The following is a 16,546-nucleotide window of genomic DNA, read 5'->3' on the forward strand; positions in this document are numbered from 1 at the left end:
TGATGGTTTCCTTTGCTGTGCAGGTGCTTTAGCATTCAGTGCAGCCCCGTTTGTCTATCTCCATTTTATTGCCTGTGCCTTTGATATCAGTGCCAAGAGATAATTGCCCAGATTAATGTCAAAAAACTTTATCCCTAATGTTCTTCTAGTGGTTTATGGTTTCAGATTTTATGTTTAGGTCTTCAATCCATTGAGCTGATTTTTGTATGTGGTTTAGGAAAAAAGACCACGTATACACATATCTCAAATTCTAAGGTAGTATACATTGGATGCATACAATGTGTAATTGACCCATGTATGTAAATAGAGCTGAAAATAATAAGCGTATTTTTATCTTTCAATCAATTCTATCTCTATCTCACTGAACTTGTTTCACTTATAGCCTGATGAGGTTGCTGTCCTCTCTACCAGCTCCTATAGGAGACAGCTCATCCCTAACCTCAAACACCCCTTCATGAGGGTGGTAATGCCCTTGAATCCTGCAATGAATTAGATCTCTACTCCAGTGGAATTCAGGTCTGTTATGAGGGTCTGGATCTCTGAAGAGAAGAGGGCTCATTTTTAGAAAATAAGAGACATTTATTCCCTGAAATTACTGAATTAAAGCACTGTTTCTATTTTTTGCAATATTAAAAATAAATATCTAAGCAGGTAAAAATGGAAAAAATGGTAGGATCCTTATCATCACCATGAGTTCCAACCTAGCACAGACACTAAACGTAGAGATTCATGCTAGAAGGAAAGCTGGGAGAGCAAAGGAGCCTCAGAAAGATGTGGAAGCCAATGGATACCTGCACCCTCTCCAACGAAATGCCCGCCTCCTCTCACCGCAGCATCCATCTCTGAGCCTTCTCACAGCAGAGCTATAAATCCAGGCTGGCTCCTCCATCCCCACACATTTGCTCCCGCTCTCCCTCCTCTCCTCCAGGTGACCACAGGGATGAGGACCCTCATCCTCCTTGCTGCCATTCTCCTGGTGGCCCTCCAGACCTGGGCAGAGCCGCTCCAGGCAAGAGCTGATGAGACGCCAGCCCAGGAGCAGCCTCCAGCAGGTGACCAGGATGTGGTCATTTACTTTTCAGGAGATGACAGCTCCTCTCTTCAGGTTCCAGGTGAGAGACACCAGCATGCAGAGCTACAGACTAGAGGGAAGGACGGGAGACAGGCTCTGGAATTGGGTCTCAGTGGTAGATGTCACTTAGGTGACTTTACTTAACATCTCTGGTCCTGGATGTTCTCATTTCTAAATGGAATAGAGATCCAAATAAATCTAAGAGATTTTTCTTTCTCCAAAAACATGATTCCAAGATATGACTGTGAAATTCACTAGGTTTAAGATATAAGGGAGATGCTACCTAGTTCCTTCTGGATCCAGACAAATAAGTCTAAGTATATAGAAAATATTTCACCGTGTCTATGTAGGAGGTTTTAGAACCTGGAGAGGAGCCTAAGAGTGTGTTCAGGTGTGTGTGTGATGGGGCAGGAGGGCAAAAAAGTGAAGCCAAGGAGAATGAGTCTTGAATCCTGCGTGACCATCACTGCTCTGTGTATTTATTCCTATTGACTGAGATTGTTTCTGCTACCGGCTGCAATACAGCCAACATCACTCATCAGCCAACAGGTGACTTCTCCAAGATTCCCTTTACCACCCACTGCTGACCCCATACTCACTTTCCGACACTCTCTCTGGGTCCCCAGGCTCAACGAAGGGCTTGATCTGCCATTGCAGAGTATTCTACTGCCTTTTTGGAGAACATCTTGGTGGGACCTGCTTCATCCATGGTGAACACGACCCAGTCTACTGCTATTAAGCTTGCAGACTGGAGAGAAACAGTTCATAATTTGTTTTGAGCATTAAAGGGAATTGTTATTTCTATACCTTGTCCTCAATTTCCTGTTCTCATTCCAAATAAATACTTGGTAACATGATTTCCAGGTTTTTTCTTCTATGTTGTTTTTAAGGTAGAGTCCCACTCTGTCGCCCAGGCTGGAGTGCAATGGCAGGACCTCGGCTCACTGCAAGCTTTGCCTCCCAGGCTCAAGCAATTCTCTTGCCTCAGCCTCCTAAGTAGCTGGGATTCCAGGCACCCGCCACTATGCCCAGCTAATTTTGGATTTTTAGTAGAGATGGTGTTTCTCCATGTTGGCCAGGATGGTCTTGATCTGCTGACCTCGTGACCCACCCACCTTGGCCTCCCAAAGTGCTGGGATTATAGGCTTGAGCCACCGTGCCTGGCCAATCTAATAAAATAAAGATCCAAATTCTAGGAACTTCAAGGAAGAATTCGGTTTCAGACACAGATGTATATGAAAGGTCAAATGATGCCCCTAATCTCTCCATCCGCTGCTCTGTCTTTTCACTCTGCCTCGTTTTCACTGGATCCACACTCAAAGAACTCCGGTGTGCTGGGCAGACAATCAGTGCCAGCTTAAAGTTGATGCAGTCAACAAATCATTCCTTCTAAGGAAAAACCATCATGCTGTTTCCAAAAGTGTAGGAGTTTTACACAACCAACCTGGATCACACGTCTGCCTTTTAAGGTTAGGGGTTATATCAATTCTGTTGAAACAACTTTGATTAAGGTTGGAATGGGTTGCAGGAGTTTGAGAATAGACTGGGCAACATGGTGAAATCCCGTCTATACAAAAACATACAAAAAATTAGCTGGGCATGGTGGCACACACCCGTGGTTCAAGCTATCAGGGAGGCTGAGGTGGGAGGATTGCTTGAGCCTGGAATGTTGTGGCTGCAGCGAGCTGAGATTGCACCACTGAAATCCAGCCTGGGCAACAGAGTGAGACACTCCAGCCTGGGCAACAGACTGAGACCCTGTCTCAAAAAAAAAAAAGAAATTTTTTTGAAGGTTGGAATGGGTTGTTAAGAAAGCTGTAATGAGTCAAACAAAGAGCCCAGGAGCACCACACTCTGACAGACTCATTATCAGGACCTTCCAGGAGGAACAGCAACAGCAACACCCTCTTAACCCCTCAGAGTTTGTGCCGGGATGGTCATGCCTCCCACGCCAGGCTGTCTCCAACTGCTGCTCATCTTAATATCTCACTCTTGGGGCCTGTGTCCTTTTGAGCTTGTCTTTTTCTTCCTTTCCAAGAGGACATGGTCACTGCCTAAACCCGGTGCCTCTGAAGGGCCAAGCTGACATCTTGTTGAGGTATAATGTGACTCTTCCTCCTGTCCCCCTCTGTTACCTTCCCCAGATTCCAACTGGCCCTTCAACATTTATCCAATATGTCCTGCAAATGGCCTATCAACCCCTGACCACAAGACCCTGGGGTCTAGCATGAGTGCCAGCTCCTTATTTTACTTGGAATATAGCAGTTTCAGTTTGTGATTCCACGACACATATTTGGAATAAGAATATGTCTGTTTGAGCCAAGGCTACTCTTACCAGGTGGGCTCTGGTAGAATGCCTTAAGAAGTCCTGGAGTGACAGAGAGACCACTGTTTGCAAAGAGACAGAATTTCAAGTGGGTTATTTACAATTCTTGACCAAAATAATTCAATGGGCCCAGATACTGCTGTGACCACCAACACCAACAACAAATGCCCAGACCCCAGGAGAAGGGAGCTGGTGTTCTCCACGCTCACCCCATGCAGATTCTAAGCAGGTCTCAGACCCAGACCGAGGCTCTGCCTGTCTGAAGAGGCAGCTGCAGACAGTCTGAGGGTCCAGGCAACCCACTGAGACACTGCTCGGCTGGGGAACCCAATACAGATCCCAGGGAGGACAGAGTGGGTCTGTGTCCAACAAAGAAATGGCTCCAGGCCGGGCGTGGTGGCTCATGGCAGAAATCCCAGCACACTGGGAGGCCGAGGTGGGCGGATCACCTGAGGTCAGGAGTTTAAGACCAGCCTGGCCAACATAGTGAAACCCCATCTCTACTAAAAATAAAAAAATAGCCAAGCATGGTGGTGTGTGCCTGTAATCCCAGCTACTCGGGAAGCTGAGGCAAGAGAACCGCTTGAATCTGGGAGGCGGAGGTTGTAGTGAACCGAGATGGCGCCATTGCACTCCAGCCTGGGGGACAGAGTGGGATTCCCTCTCAACAACAACCACAACGAAAAAAAAAAAAAAAAAAGAATTTGCTGGATACCGCTATTCAGTGGTGTACTTATGCAGGTCCCTCGGGGTAAGTTTATAAGGGGCAGGAGCGCCCCCTACTGTCCCTAACATGCTACTGTAGCGCTGCAGGCCCATCTTTCTGTAAGGGCAGGTTCTCCTTGCCTGGGAATACACTGTGGGCACTGCTAGGTCGCCCTCTGATGACTGAGGACATCTCAAGGTGGAAACATACTGAAGCTACTGAGGAGAAAAAGGACAAACAGCCCTTGGCACAAACAGATTGCACTTCAGTGAAAATGCTCTGGCTTCGATGTGGGGTGGGGTGAACGAGAGAAGGGCGCTGAGCAGAGAGAAGGTCCTCATGACCACCGGTCATCACAGGGGACGGTGGTTAATTCTCACGAGGCTGCAGGATCCTGATGGCTAATGAGGGAGAATCATACCCATCCTGTGTTTGCATTTGTTCACTGAAAGCTGGACCCAAGAGTAACGGGCTTTGCCGAATAGGGCTTGGACGTTTGTACATATGTGAGTATGGAGGCTGGGAGGAGAGGGGAGAGAGGAAAACAAACCATTTGAAGTTCCCTTATTGTCTCCAAAGCCCTCTGATGTTCTTCTTATTCCAGGTCTGCCATCTATTTGCTTGATGCCTCTGATGACTTCATGAGACGTGATACAGATCCTGATAAGATTCCCTGCTTCCCGTCTGTCTGTATGTTTACCAACCACCATGTGAACTAACCTGTGATATCTCCTATTCCATCTGGAGTAAGCCGGGGCCACTTCTTATTTCCCAAGGTAGATCAGACAATTCCAGAATTCCCCTTTAAGTCAAGACTAGGAAATCAAGACCACTTATCCTTAGAAGAATCTTGTCCTCTTAGATAGATCAGGGTGGCTGAGTAATAGCTCCCGGGTAGGATTGCCAGGTGATAGGGGAATTGCTGTCCTCCCCTTGAACAAGTGGGGAAAGTGGTATGGACAGCTTTAATTCACCATGAACAAGCACAATTTGCTGGGCACAGTGGCTCATACCTTTAAACCCAGCAGTTTGGGAGGCCGAGGCGGGTGGATCAGTTGAGGTCAGGAATTTGAGACCAGCCTGGCCAACACGGTGAAACTTTGTCTCTACTGAACATACAAAAATAAGCCGAGTGTGGTGGCGTGCAACTGTAATCCCAGCTACTTGGGAGGCTAAGGCAGGAGAATCGCTTGAACCCAGGAGGTAGAGGTTGCAGTGAGCTGAGATCATGCTACTGCACTCCAGCCTGAGAGACAGAGCAAGACTCTGTCTCAAAAAAAAATATTGGGGTGAAGGAGGCAGGTTTAATTGGAATCCTGGGCCTTGGTTAAAAGGCCACCTCACACTGGATAAATGATTGCCAAGATCAAGTAAATACAAAACAAATGCAATTACACACACAATGCACATCTCTGGAAATGGCTGAAAAGTTTCAGAATTCTTTCACTCCGCACAGACCTCAGCAATGGGATTTAACAGAAAGCGTTTACGTCCATTGCTTTTCGAAGGACCTGGGAGAAAGAGTCTCTATCCTGAGCGACAATGATCTATGAGCAGTAAACCTCCCCGAGGTCCACAGCGGTCTCAGTAAAACACTATTGCTGGGACCCACTCCACAGAGTGTCTGATTCAGCAGGTCTAGGGTGGGATCCCGGAGTTGCTATGGCTACCATGTTCCCAGGTGACGCAGGTGCTTCTGGTTCAGAGCTCTGGCTTTGAGAACACCTGCTGTGCTGTGGGAAACGGCATTGCTCTCCCATGGCTCCCAACATCACACCTCAGGGATCCTTGACCTGTTGGTTTCAGAAACCTTCCTCATACTCTGTTTTATTCACCCACTCCACAGCCATAACATCAATCTTCTTATCACTTGGAGATACTGTCATCTTAAAAATGCAGATTCCAGCGTCCTACCCTGCTTCATCCCCACCCCTCAATCTTTCTGACTCAGCCACTCCCACATTGTCACTCAATGTCGTCAACACCTCCATTCTCTAGGAACACCACTATTTCCCAATCAGTTGTCCAAACTCTTTTAATTCTTTCACATCCAGCCCTGGTCTATGTTCCATCACTTAATCACTATTGAATGAGGACCTCGTTCTTTTCCCCCTACTCTCTGATCTCTCTGGGCAAATGCCAAATACTAAGCCCACATCAATTTTATATTGTTCTCACCTTCACCTTGATGCTGAGAAAAAGTTCCAACCACGGAAATCCAATTAAAACACAACTGAGTTCTCTGCCCTGCCTAGAAATCTTCCAAAAATCCTTACGTTTCCAATCTCAAAAGAGAACAAAATTATGTCACATCATCTACTCTAGAAAATCTCTTTTTAAAAAATCTCCTCACTCTTATGAAATGTGAAATGGGAGAGGCATTTTATAATTGATGATTATGTTTAACTGCAACAACATACACGATAAAAATAAGAGACAGGCCGGACGCGGTGGCTCACACTTGGAATCCCAGCACTTTGGGAGGCTGAGAAGAGTGACAGATCACCTGAGGTCAGGAGTTCAAGACCAGCCTGGCCAACTTGGTGAAACCACGTCTCTACTAGAAATACAAAAACTAGCAGGGCGTGGTGGTGCATGCTGGTAATCCCAGCTACTTGGGGAGGCCGAGGCAGAAAAATTGCTTGAACCCAGGAGGCGGAGGTTGCAGTGAGCCGAGGTCCCGTCTTTCCCCCTTTTAAAATTTGTTTATTTAGTTTTAAGTGTTTAGTCATAAGAGGTGTGAGTATATTCTGGATACATGTCTTCCACGAGATACGTGATTTGTCACTATTTTCTCTCATTCTGTGAGTTGCCTTTTCACTTTCTTGATAGTGTCACTTGAAGCACAAAAGAATTTAATTTTGATAATATCGAATTACCTGTTTTCCTTTGGTTGCTCATGCTTTTGATATTTTGATATCTGAGAATCCATTGCCAAACAGAGGTCATGAAGGCTTGCGGCTACATTGCCTTGTAAAAGTTTTATGCTTTTAGATTTTACATTGTATTTCTAACCCATTTTGAATTAGCTTTTAAATGTACTGTGAGGTAGGGTCCAACTCATTCTGATGAATGTGGCCATCTAGTTTACCCACCATTTGTGGAAAAGAATTTTCTTTACTCCATTGAACGGCCTGGGCACCATTGCAGAAAATCAGTTAATAACCATAGACACATTTTTATTTCTGAACTCTCAATTCTATTCCACTGATCTACATCTATATTTACAGCAGGAACACCCCGTCATGATTACTGCTTCTTCGTAGGATGTTTTGAAAACAGGAAGCTTTTCCTCTTTTTCAAGATGATTTAGCTATTCAGGGATCTTTGCTATTCCATATAAATTTTAGAATCACCTCGTCAGTTTCTAGAAAGAAGTCATTAGGGATTCTGGAATAGACTGAGCTGAATCTGCAGATCAGTTTGGGGAGCACTGATGTCTCACATTAAGCCTTACAATCCATGAGCACAAGATCTCTTTCCAGCTCACTGACATCTCACATTAAGCCTTAAACCCATGAGCATAAGATCTCTTTCCAGTTGTTGAGATATTCTTAAAAAGTTTCAACTTTTTGTGGTGTGGGGAGTATAAGTTTGCACATTTTTGTTAATTCAAATACTAGCTATTTTCCTTTGGATGCTATTTGTAAAAGGAGATTTTAGCTTCACTTTTGAAAAGTTTATTATGAAAGAAAAAATACAATTGATTTTTGTGCACTGGTCTTCTATTTTTCAACCATACTAAACTCCCTTATTACTTCTGATAGTTTTTTAATAAACTTTTTGATTTTCTACATATAAAAGATCATGTTTCTGCAAACAGAGATTATTTTACTTCTTCTTTTCTAACCGGGATGTCATTTAATTTTTTCTTCTTGCCTGACTGCCCTAGAACCTCCAGCACAATGTCGAGTAGAAGTGATGACTTCAGCTATCCTTGGCTAGCTTCTGAGCTCAGTAGGAAAGCATCATTTTTTATTTTTTATTTATGTATTTATTTATTTATTTTTTTAACCATCAAGTATAATGTTAGTTATGGGTTTGTCATTGATGTCCCTGGTGCCAAAAAGTTGGAGACTGGTGCCTTAACAGATGGAGAGAGCTCCCCTGTAACCCCAGTGAGTGTTTTCAGGCCTAATAGTGTCTCATATTTCCCTAACTGTATTCTTATTTCTTCATCTTTTTCCTCTGTTCTCTGGACTGTGTAATCTTTTATCTATCAGTGTACACGTTTCCTAATTCTTGGTTCTGCCAGTTTAAGTATACTATTGAGCAGCCGTTAATAACATTTACATTTCAATTATTCTACTCCTCAATTCCAGAATTTCATGTGTTTCTCTGTAACTTCACTTTATTATATTCTGCCTTTGAAAAGATATTGTCATCAGTTTCCTTTAATTATGTAATAATGGTTTCTTTTAGTTGTTTAGTCACATTTATCATTAATACCTATTTTTTTCTATTAAGTTCTTTATATATTTAGATATTTACCTTTATTACATGAATGGTTTACAAATATTTTCTCTCTTGCTAGGTTGTGTTTTTGCTCAGTTAATTGTTTCCTTTGCTATGCGGATGTTTTATAGTTAAATGAACTCCAATTGTTCACTTTTGCTTTTGTTATCTCTGCCTTTAATGTAATATCAAGAAATAATCTACCAGTTCAATGTTAGGAAGCTTTATCCCTATGCTTTCTACTGGTAAGTTTTATGATTTCAAGACTTATATTTAGGTCTTCAATTAATTCAGAGTTGATTTTTACATACGGTGTGAGATAAGGGTACAAATGTAGATATACATCGAATTATCAGGTTGTGTACTTTCAACAGATATAATTTCTAATTGTCACTCCTCTCAATACAGTTGGGAATAAGAAAACTTTCTTAATCTTATTCAGACCAACTCTTTACCTAGCATCCCACTGAGCTTATTTCCCTGATACCCTGATGAGGCCATTGTCCTCTCCACACTAGCAGCGGCAGGAGACTATGCCTTCGAGAACCTCAAAAGCCTCCTTCACGAGGGTGGAAATGCCCCGGAATCCTGCAATAAATTACTCTCTACACCAGTGGAGTCCAGGTCTGGCCTCAGGGTCTAGACCACCGGAGAACAGCAGGGCTCATCTTCAGAAAATAAGAGGCATTTATTCCCTGAACTTATTGAATAAGGGCACTGTTCCTTTACTCTTTTGGACATTAAGAAGGAAATGTTCCAGCAGATGAGACACAGGAAATTATATCATGGTCCTAATCATCCCTTTTGGCTTAGACCCAGAACAGACACTCAATAAACAGACTTGCTATGATGAAAGCTGGGAGAACAGAGAAGCATCAAAGGGATCTTGATGGCAAAGGCAGCCCTTCCCTTCCCCAATCATATGCTCCACCTCCTCTCACTGCAGCATCTGTCCTAGGCCTTCTCCCAACAGAGCTATAAATCCAGGCTGGCTCCTCACTCCTCACACATCCACTCCTGCTCTCCCTCCTCCAGGTGACCCCAACCATGAAGACCCTCACCCTCCTCGCTGCCATTCTCCTGGTGCCCCTCCAGGCTCGGGCTTGAGCCACTCCAGGCAAGAGCTGACTAGGCTACAGCCCAGGAGCAACCTGGGACAGACGACCAGGACTTTGCCATCTCCTTCACAGGGGACACAAGCTCAGGTTTTAGAGCTTCAGGTGAGAGCCGCCAGCATTACAGAGCTAGGAGCCTAGAGAGGAAAAACCAGGCACCTCTAGAATCAGACTCAACAGCTGGCTCTTTCTCTTAGGTGATCACCTCCCCAGGCCTCAGTTTCCTCGTGTGTATACTGAAAAGACAGAATCAGATGATATTCAATGGACAGTGATCCTCCAAAGATATTTGATTCTGTGAAAAGTCAGTGAAATTCAGTAATCTTATGCTATGCGGAAACACACTGGGGAGTCTCTCTGGAATCAAGGTTGAGAACCCACGTGGAAAGAAACATATTTCTGTTTCTTCGTTAGAGGAATTTCACAAATGGGAATGGACCTAAGGGTGTATTCAACTGTGTGTGTGAAGAAGCAGCATCACATAAAAGTGAGCAAATGAGAATAAGCCTCTAACCCTGCCTGTGAGCAGCACTGCTGTGTACGTTGATTTCTACTGATTGAGCCAATCTTGCTGCTGCTGTGATGTGGCCACTGTGGTGAACGCAATCAGCCCAGTAGGTACCCGCACAGGGATTCTCCTTATTAACCACCTCTGACCCCAGTACTGATGCCTGAGGCTTTCTCTGTGTCTCTAGGCTCAGCGAGGGGCTTGGTCTGCTATTGCAGAATATCAGGCTGTCATTTTTCCAAACACCACTATGGGACTGCACCAATAGTGGGATCTGCTGTCTTTTCTGCTGCCTCTGAACATGGAGCACAGAGGAAAATGTGTTCATCGTTTGCTTTGAGATCTAGAGAACTTTTATTAATCGTTTACCTTGTCTTCAATTTTCTTTTCTTATTCCAAATAAAGTCTTTGTGGCAAGTTCTCCGTGTTTGTACCTGCTTGCTGTTTAATGCACCTCTTAGTCAAGACTCTTTGGGATGCAAGTACCAGAATCCTAAATTCAGCTTTTTAGGCAAAATACAACTCCAAATTCTAAGAACATCAAGGACAAACATTGGCTTCAGACACAAATTGATTTACAAGCACAAATTATGTGGCCGATTTCTCCTTCTACTTCTCAGTCTTTTCACTCTGCCTCATTGCTATTGAATTCACTCAAAGGTAACTCCCATGTGTTAGGAAACACAATCATTGCCAGCTTCCAGTTTACAAAATCATATCATCGCTACTTCTTAGGAAAAAAAAAAAAAACACCATGTTCTTTCCTGAAGTGTTGGAGCTTCATTGAACAGACCCAGATCACACCTCTGGCTTTGAAGACCTGGGGTTGTCACAGCTCTATTGAAAAACATTTAATTGAGATTGGAATGGACAGCTAAGAAAGCTGTAACGGGATGGGTGTGGTGGCTCATACCTGTCATCCCAGCATCAAAGAAATGGTTCCAGACCAGGAGCAGTGGCTCACGCCTGTAATCCCAGAACTTTGGGAGGCCAAGGCGGGTGGATCACCTGCGGTCAGGAGTTCAAGACCAGCCTGGCCAACATGGTGAAACCTCGTCTTTACTAAAAATACAAAAATTAGCCAAGAGTGGTGGCACGTGCCTGTAATCCCAGCTACTTGGGAGGCTGAGGCAGGAGAATCACTTGAATCTGGGAAATGGAGGTTGCTGTGAGCCAAGAGCATGCCATTGCACTCCACCCTGGGTGACAAGAGCAAAACTCAATCAAAAACAACAACAACAACAAACCTGTAATGAGTACAACAAAAAGCATAAGAGCACCTCACTGCAACAGACTCATCACTAATACTTTCTACCCATGCCAGGGAAAATCAAGATTTTCATATTCATAAAGTTGTCTTCACACAAACAAAATGCAGACTCCTCAACTGTATTCTGAAAAATGCACCCTTGAGACAGGAGAATAGGGAAGTAGGGTAATCAAAGGTTAAGGCATAAGGAAAAGAAAACCAGGTGCAGCCAGTTCCAGGCAAGATTAAGCAGAACACCAAATTCTTTTAGCTTAATGAAAACCCTAAATGGGGGGCTTTTGAGCCACTTGCTTGAACCGGCTCCCACTCTGTGGAGTGTCAATAAATCTGTACTTTCGTTACTGCGTTCTCATGTTGCTTTGGTTTGTCTTTCGTTGCTTCCTTCTTTTGTTGTTTTGTTTGTACGTTTTGTTGAATTATTTGTTCAATGGACTAACAACCTGGACAACCCACAGTCAAGATCTTCCATCTGGTAACACTCTCTTGGGTTCCCTTAAAACTGCTGAGGACCTGATTCTACCCGAAAATACAGTTTTAAAGGGGCACCAGGAAAACAGAAGTAATCTAAATTTAAAGCTATCCAAGTAATCTGCGTCCCTGCTGGTGCTGCAGGGCCCTGAGGTTCTGATACCCAGAACGTCCTGCACATCAGCAAGTGAGCAGGAAACCAGATCTGGAGAAAGGGAATGAACCAGGAGCTCAGCGCCCACTGAGATGCTCAGAGCATTTGCCCGGAAGGCCACAGCGCCCCCTGTGGTCCTGCCTCCAACTGCAGCCTCCCCACCAGGCCCAGCACACCTTGGGTATGTACCTTCCTGAGCCTGTCTTTCTCCTCTCCTCCAAGAGGACAGGGTCACTCCGGGTGTCCCTGAGGCCAGGCTGACATCTTGCTGAGGTGTGATGTGACCCTGTCTCTCTTCTCTTTCCTTCTCTAGGCACTCATTGAACCTTGAACACGAGTTCAACATAGCCTGCAAATAGCCTATGGAATCCAGAAAGGATTCCAGCGTGAGCCCCAGAGCCCCAGAAAGTATTCCAGCGTGAGCCCCGAGTATTTATTTTACTTTAAACTTAGTAGTGCTAGTTTGCGATTCCACAATACATTTTTTGAATAAAAATATGTCTGTTCAATCCTTAGCTACTCTTATTGGGTGGTGCTGGTAAAACGCCCCGAGAACTCTTACAGTGACAGAGAGACCACAGTTTGCAAAGAAAGAAAGAGTGTTTCAAGTGGATTATTCACCACTCTTGAATAAAACAATATAATGAGTCCAGACACAACTGTGACCACCAACACCAACCACAAATGCCCAGCACCCAGGAAAAGGAAGCAGGTACTGTCCACGTCCAACCATGCAGATCCCGAGCAGATCTCAGCCCCAGACTGAGGCTCTGCCTGTGTAAAGAGGGAGCCCAGGGTTCCAGGCACCCCGCTGAGACACTGCACAGCTGGGGGATCTACTGCAGACCTTAAAGATGACATAGTGGGTTCATGTCTGACAAAATAAATGCTCCCAAATCTTCCCCCTTGTGTAGACAGGGAAGGACACATATTAGGATTCAGGGGGTGAAAAACAAGCAGCCCTCCTGGGTTCCTGTAACTGCCTTGGAGTTGGAGTCATGAGGTCGTTGAACTAACTCTGCAAATTATTCCTAACTGTCCAGTGGGCCAGGATCACTTCATTTTGGGGCACCTGCCCTTCAACTAGAAGTCCGCCCGGCTCATTTCTCCAGCTCCTGGGGTCTCAGCTAAAACATCTTTTGGTCACTGAAACCTTTCTTGGTTTCTCAATTTAAGATTGCAACAAGTTCCCCTGGATACCTCCATCCTCCTTGTTCTCTTTATTTCTAACTGTAGAATTTCAAACCATTTCACATCCTATACATTTCGCTTACTCTCAGTAACAGTTGTCTTTATGCTGGAAGGGAAGCTGCATGTTTTGCTCATTGTTGTTCCACAGTACCCAGATGACTGCCTAAAACATAGCTGGGGATCAATAAATTTATTCTGATTAATTAATTATCCCCAACATCACATAATATTACAAAATTCCATTTGTGTTACTCAACTTCATAGAAAAAAGCTGAAACCTACAGAGGAAAAAATTCCATGTGTCAGTTCATGTGATACTAGACCTTTCAAAAACTAAAATCATTTAAGAATGAACTATAGGAGAATATCATGGGTTAAATGTGGCTTTATGCAACATTAGGACTTTAGAAAGAAGAGATCATTTTGTCTTGGAGTGGCAAGGATAGGTTTTATGGTGTATCTTAAACTGGAACATAAACATGTTTACAACTGAATAGATTAAAAAGAGGATTAGAGAAGACTGTTTGCTAGAGGGAATGGTATCAGGGACAGAGATATGCAAGGTCAGGGTCTAAGTCTACTGGATTTGGAGGAATTGATGTTGCAAGAGAAGAGGATGAACTAGTAATTTGAGCTGATATTCTCAGAGGCATCTATCAATTTAAGGGAAAGGGGCAGATGACGACAGAGTATCCCTGTTCCTCTGTGTGGATAAAGGCATACTGGGAGAACCACAGGAAGATTCTGCTACTGCAGTCTAGGGTGAGCAATGACAGCTGCAAACACTAAGGACAGAGAATGCAGGGAGAGGTGTGAGGGTCTCCAAACAACGGGAGCAACTTGCTTAGCCTCGAATAAAACCCAAAGCTTATTAATGGAATCCACACACACAGGACATTTATGGAATGCCGATGAGATATTTCTAATTCAAATTAGCCACTCATATGGTAGGAGGAGAAAATAAAGAACAAGTCAAATATGAAGCTAACCCTTTGAAATGTCATTTTCCAAGAAGAAAGTACCCTTTTCTCTGTGGGAGGATAGGCACCTAAGTTCCATAAATACAAATTGGGAAACACAGATGGCCCAATCACACTGCTCAACCTTCCCGCCAGCAACCTGTAGTACTTTTCCACCAGCTCACTCTAGGGCTTAAACTCTCCTGTGTTTGACCTCAAGAGAGTTGAGTTCAACTGCTGTCCCTATTGCAAAGAGTTAACACCTATTGGGACATTCCTCAATAACCAATATCTTGGCATTTCAAAAAACTGTCTGGTGCAATTTTTCTTTAAAACAAAGGATATTGACTCTTTCGTGTTCCGCTGATATTTCGTGCTTGTTTATATGATATTCTGAACTCTGTCTACAACAAAAAAAGATTGTAAGAGATGAGAAAAGTACTTGTTCCCTTTTCTGAACTTTGGCATATTTTTTCTTTTGCTGCTAAAAGTCCCATAACTCACGAAGAAACTTAAGATTATGAGAAGTTATTTTTCACTCTAATATTTCCCAGAAGGTCACTCTCACTACCTCTCAATGCTTTGAGATCCTGGATAACAGTGACTTCCCCACCCTTTGCACCAGCCCTCTACCCATGGCCACCCACCAGCTCCTGACACCACCTGGAATTCCTCCATTTATGAACATCAACTATGAGGCTCCCCATCCCTGACTCACCCACTGCCCTTCCAGCCTCTCACGTTCCGTCCCTCCTTCCCTGCTGATCAACATCAACAAGGCTCTTCTCCCCCGGGGCTGTGCATGGGAATCACCAGGGAGCCTGATGCCCGAGCTACCCCCAATATACCTGTCATCTGCTCTCAAGCTGCCCCTGGGACACTGGTCATCTGCTCTCATCTCCTGTCCTTGTGCACTGCACTATCTTTGCCTCAGGTTCTCTGCGTTCGGTATTTTTGATGTTTTTCGGATCTCTTAATGGGGTCTTGAATTCAAATGTCAGAAACCAAAGACAAGCTAAGTTAACATTTTGGCTCCTATATCTTGGAATTGAGGAGGAATTCTGGCTTTAGGAATTGCTTGATCCAAGAACTCAAAGCATGAGTTACATTGTTGTTTTTACCATTTTTTTCCCTTTGTTTCTCTTGATCTTATTTTGGGCTGTCTCCCCAGGTGACATCCATGTGAATCGTGGTCATCTCTCCATGACCTTTATTGCTAATCTCCAGGAGAAAATCTCTACTTCTTTCCCTATTGTTCCAGCCAGTTCCCGGGTCCCATGGCCTCCTCTGAGTCTGTCGCTGCAGGGACGGGTTGAGACTCCACCTGGCTCCCGCACTACCTCTGCTCCCAGCAGTAAGAAATTAAACTAAGAATAAGTGAGGGGGTTCTTCGGTCACTCCTAAGACCACAGTTCCATGCTGCCATGACGATGGGCTTTGTGACACTTTGGGAATAAGGTGAGAGGGTTCTGTCCTACCTCATCAATACTATAGAGAAGCTGAGATTTACACGCAAAAACAATGCACACATTCAACTTCTCACCAAGACTGCGCCTTCTGTTCATCTGGGACTGTGTGAAAAGACACCAAAGAAAGTAGTGGATTGAAACAGCATGATCAGGTCTTCACTCACACATTTACAATTGGGGTTTGGATCTTTCCACAGGCATAAGAGGAGAGGTTCTGCTGAGATCTGAAAATTTCAGGGCCAGGACACTCATGCACAGGTGGCAGGTGGTGCTGGCTCAGCTCGGAACTCTGAGAAAGCTGAACGATGAGACCCTGTGATGTGCTGGGGCCAGATCAGGCCAGCTCATCAGAGAGGAGTTTTGTGTGATGGATTCTTAAACTGTCCATAGCTGGGAGCATTTTAACCACAGAAATTTACAAACATTGCAAATCACAGTTTTGTTTTTTCCTAGAAAGCTGGTTACTCTGTGTTCTCTAGCCCATCCTTGCAGGTGGGCTCAGCTCCTCTCTCTGTGGAATGCTTAGTTTTCCTCCAAGCATGGTATCTGGGCTCCAAAGGCACCAGGCCTCTTAGCACATGTGGACTGCTAAAAAAAAAATTTTAATGCCATGAACCAAGTTACTCTAATATTGCCTGGAAGGTCACCCTCACTACCTCTCAGCGCTCTGTCCTGCTGGACAACAGTGACCCTTCATCTTCTTTGTTCCAACCCTCCACACCCTAACTCCTGCCACCACTCGGAACCGCCTGTGGAGGCGGAGAAGTCCAAATCAAGGTGGTATAGAATCAGTGTCTGGTGAGGACCAGCTTTTTGGTTCATATACATCTTCTCACTGTGTCTCCATCTGGTG

At 44.3% G+C, this 16,546-nt stretch overlaps 2 protein-coding genes across 2 annotated transcripts in view; both read left to right on the forward strand.

The window, feature by feature from the left end:
• Positions 1–940: 940 nt before the first annotated feature.
• On the forward strand, positions 941–1,811 carry LOC105550693 (defensin-7). The gene is made up of 2 exons (XM_011995676.1): positions 941–1,112; positions 1,699–1,811. Exons 1-2 carry the CDS (start codon positions 941–943, stop codon positions 1,809–1,811), a joined length of 285 nt encoding a protein of 94 aa, XP_011851066.1.
• A 3,426-nt stretch (positions 1,812–5,237) lies between these two features.
• LOC105550699 (neutrophil defensin 1) overlaps positions 5,238–16,546 on the forward strand; it is a 24,452-nt gene continuing 13,143 nt past the window's right edge. The window contains exons 1-2 of the mRNA XM_011995683.1: positions 5,238–5,241; positions 9,174–9,183. The gene's annotated coding sequence lies outside the window, so the exon portion shown is untranslated. The remainder of the gene's footprint in view (positions 5,242–9,173; positions 9,184–16,546) is intronic.

The sequence above is a fragment of the Mandrillus leucophaeus genome, unplaced genomic scaffold (assembly GCF_000951045.1).
Source record: "Mandrillus leucophaeus isolate KB7577 unplaced genomic scaffold, Mleu.le_1.0 Scaffold495, whole genome shotgun sequence".
NCBI classification, from domain to species: Eukaryota; Metazoa; Chordata; class Mammalia; order Primates; family Cercopithecidae; genus Mandrillus; species Mandrillus leucophaeus.

Coding starts and splice junctions, on each gene's coding strand:
- LOC105550693 (XM_011995676.1), top strand. CDS start 941: ATGAGGACCCTCATCCTCCTTGCTGCCATTCTCCTGGTGGCCCTCCAG. Junction 1,113..1,698: donor CTCCTCTCTTCAGGTTCCAG/GTGAGAGACACC, acceptor CTGGGTCCCCAG/GCTCAACGAAGGGCTTGATC.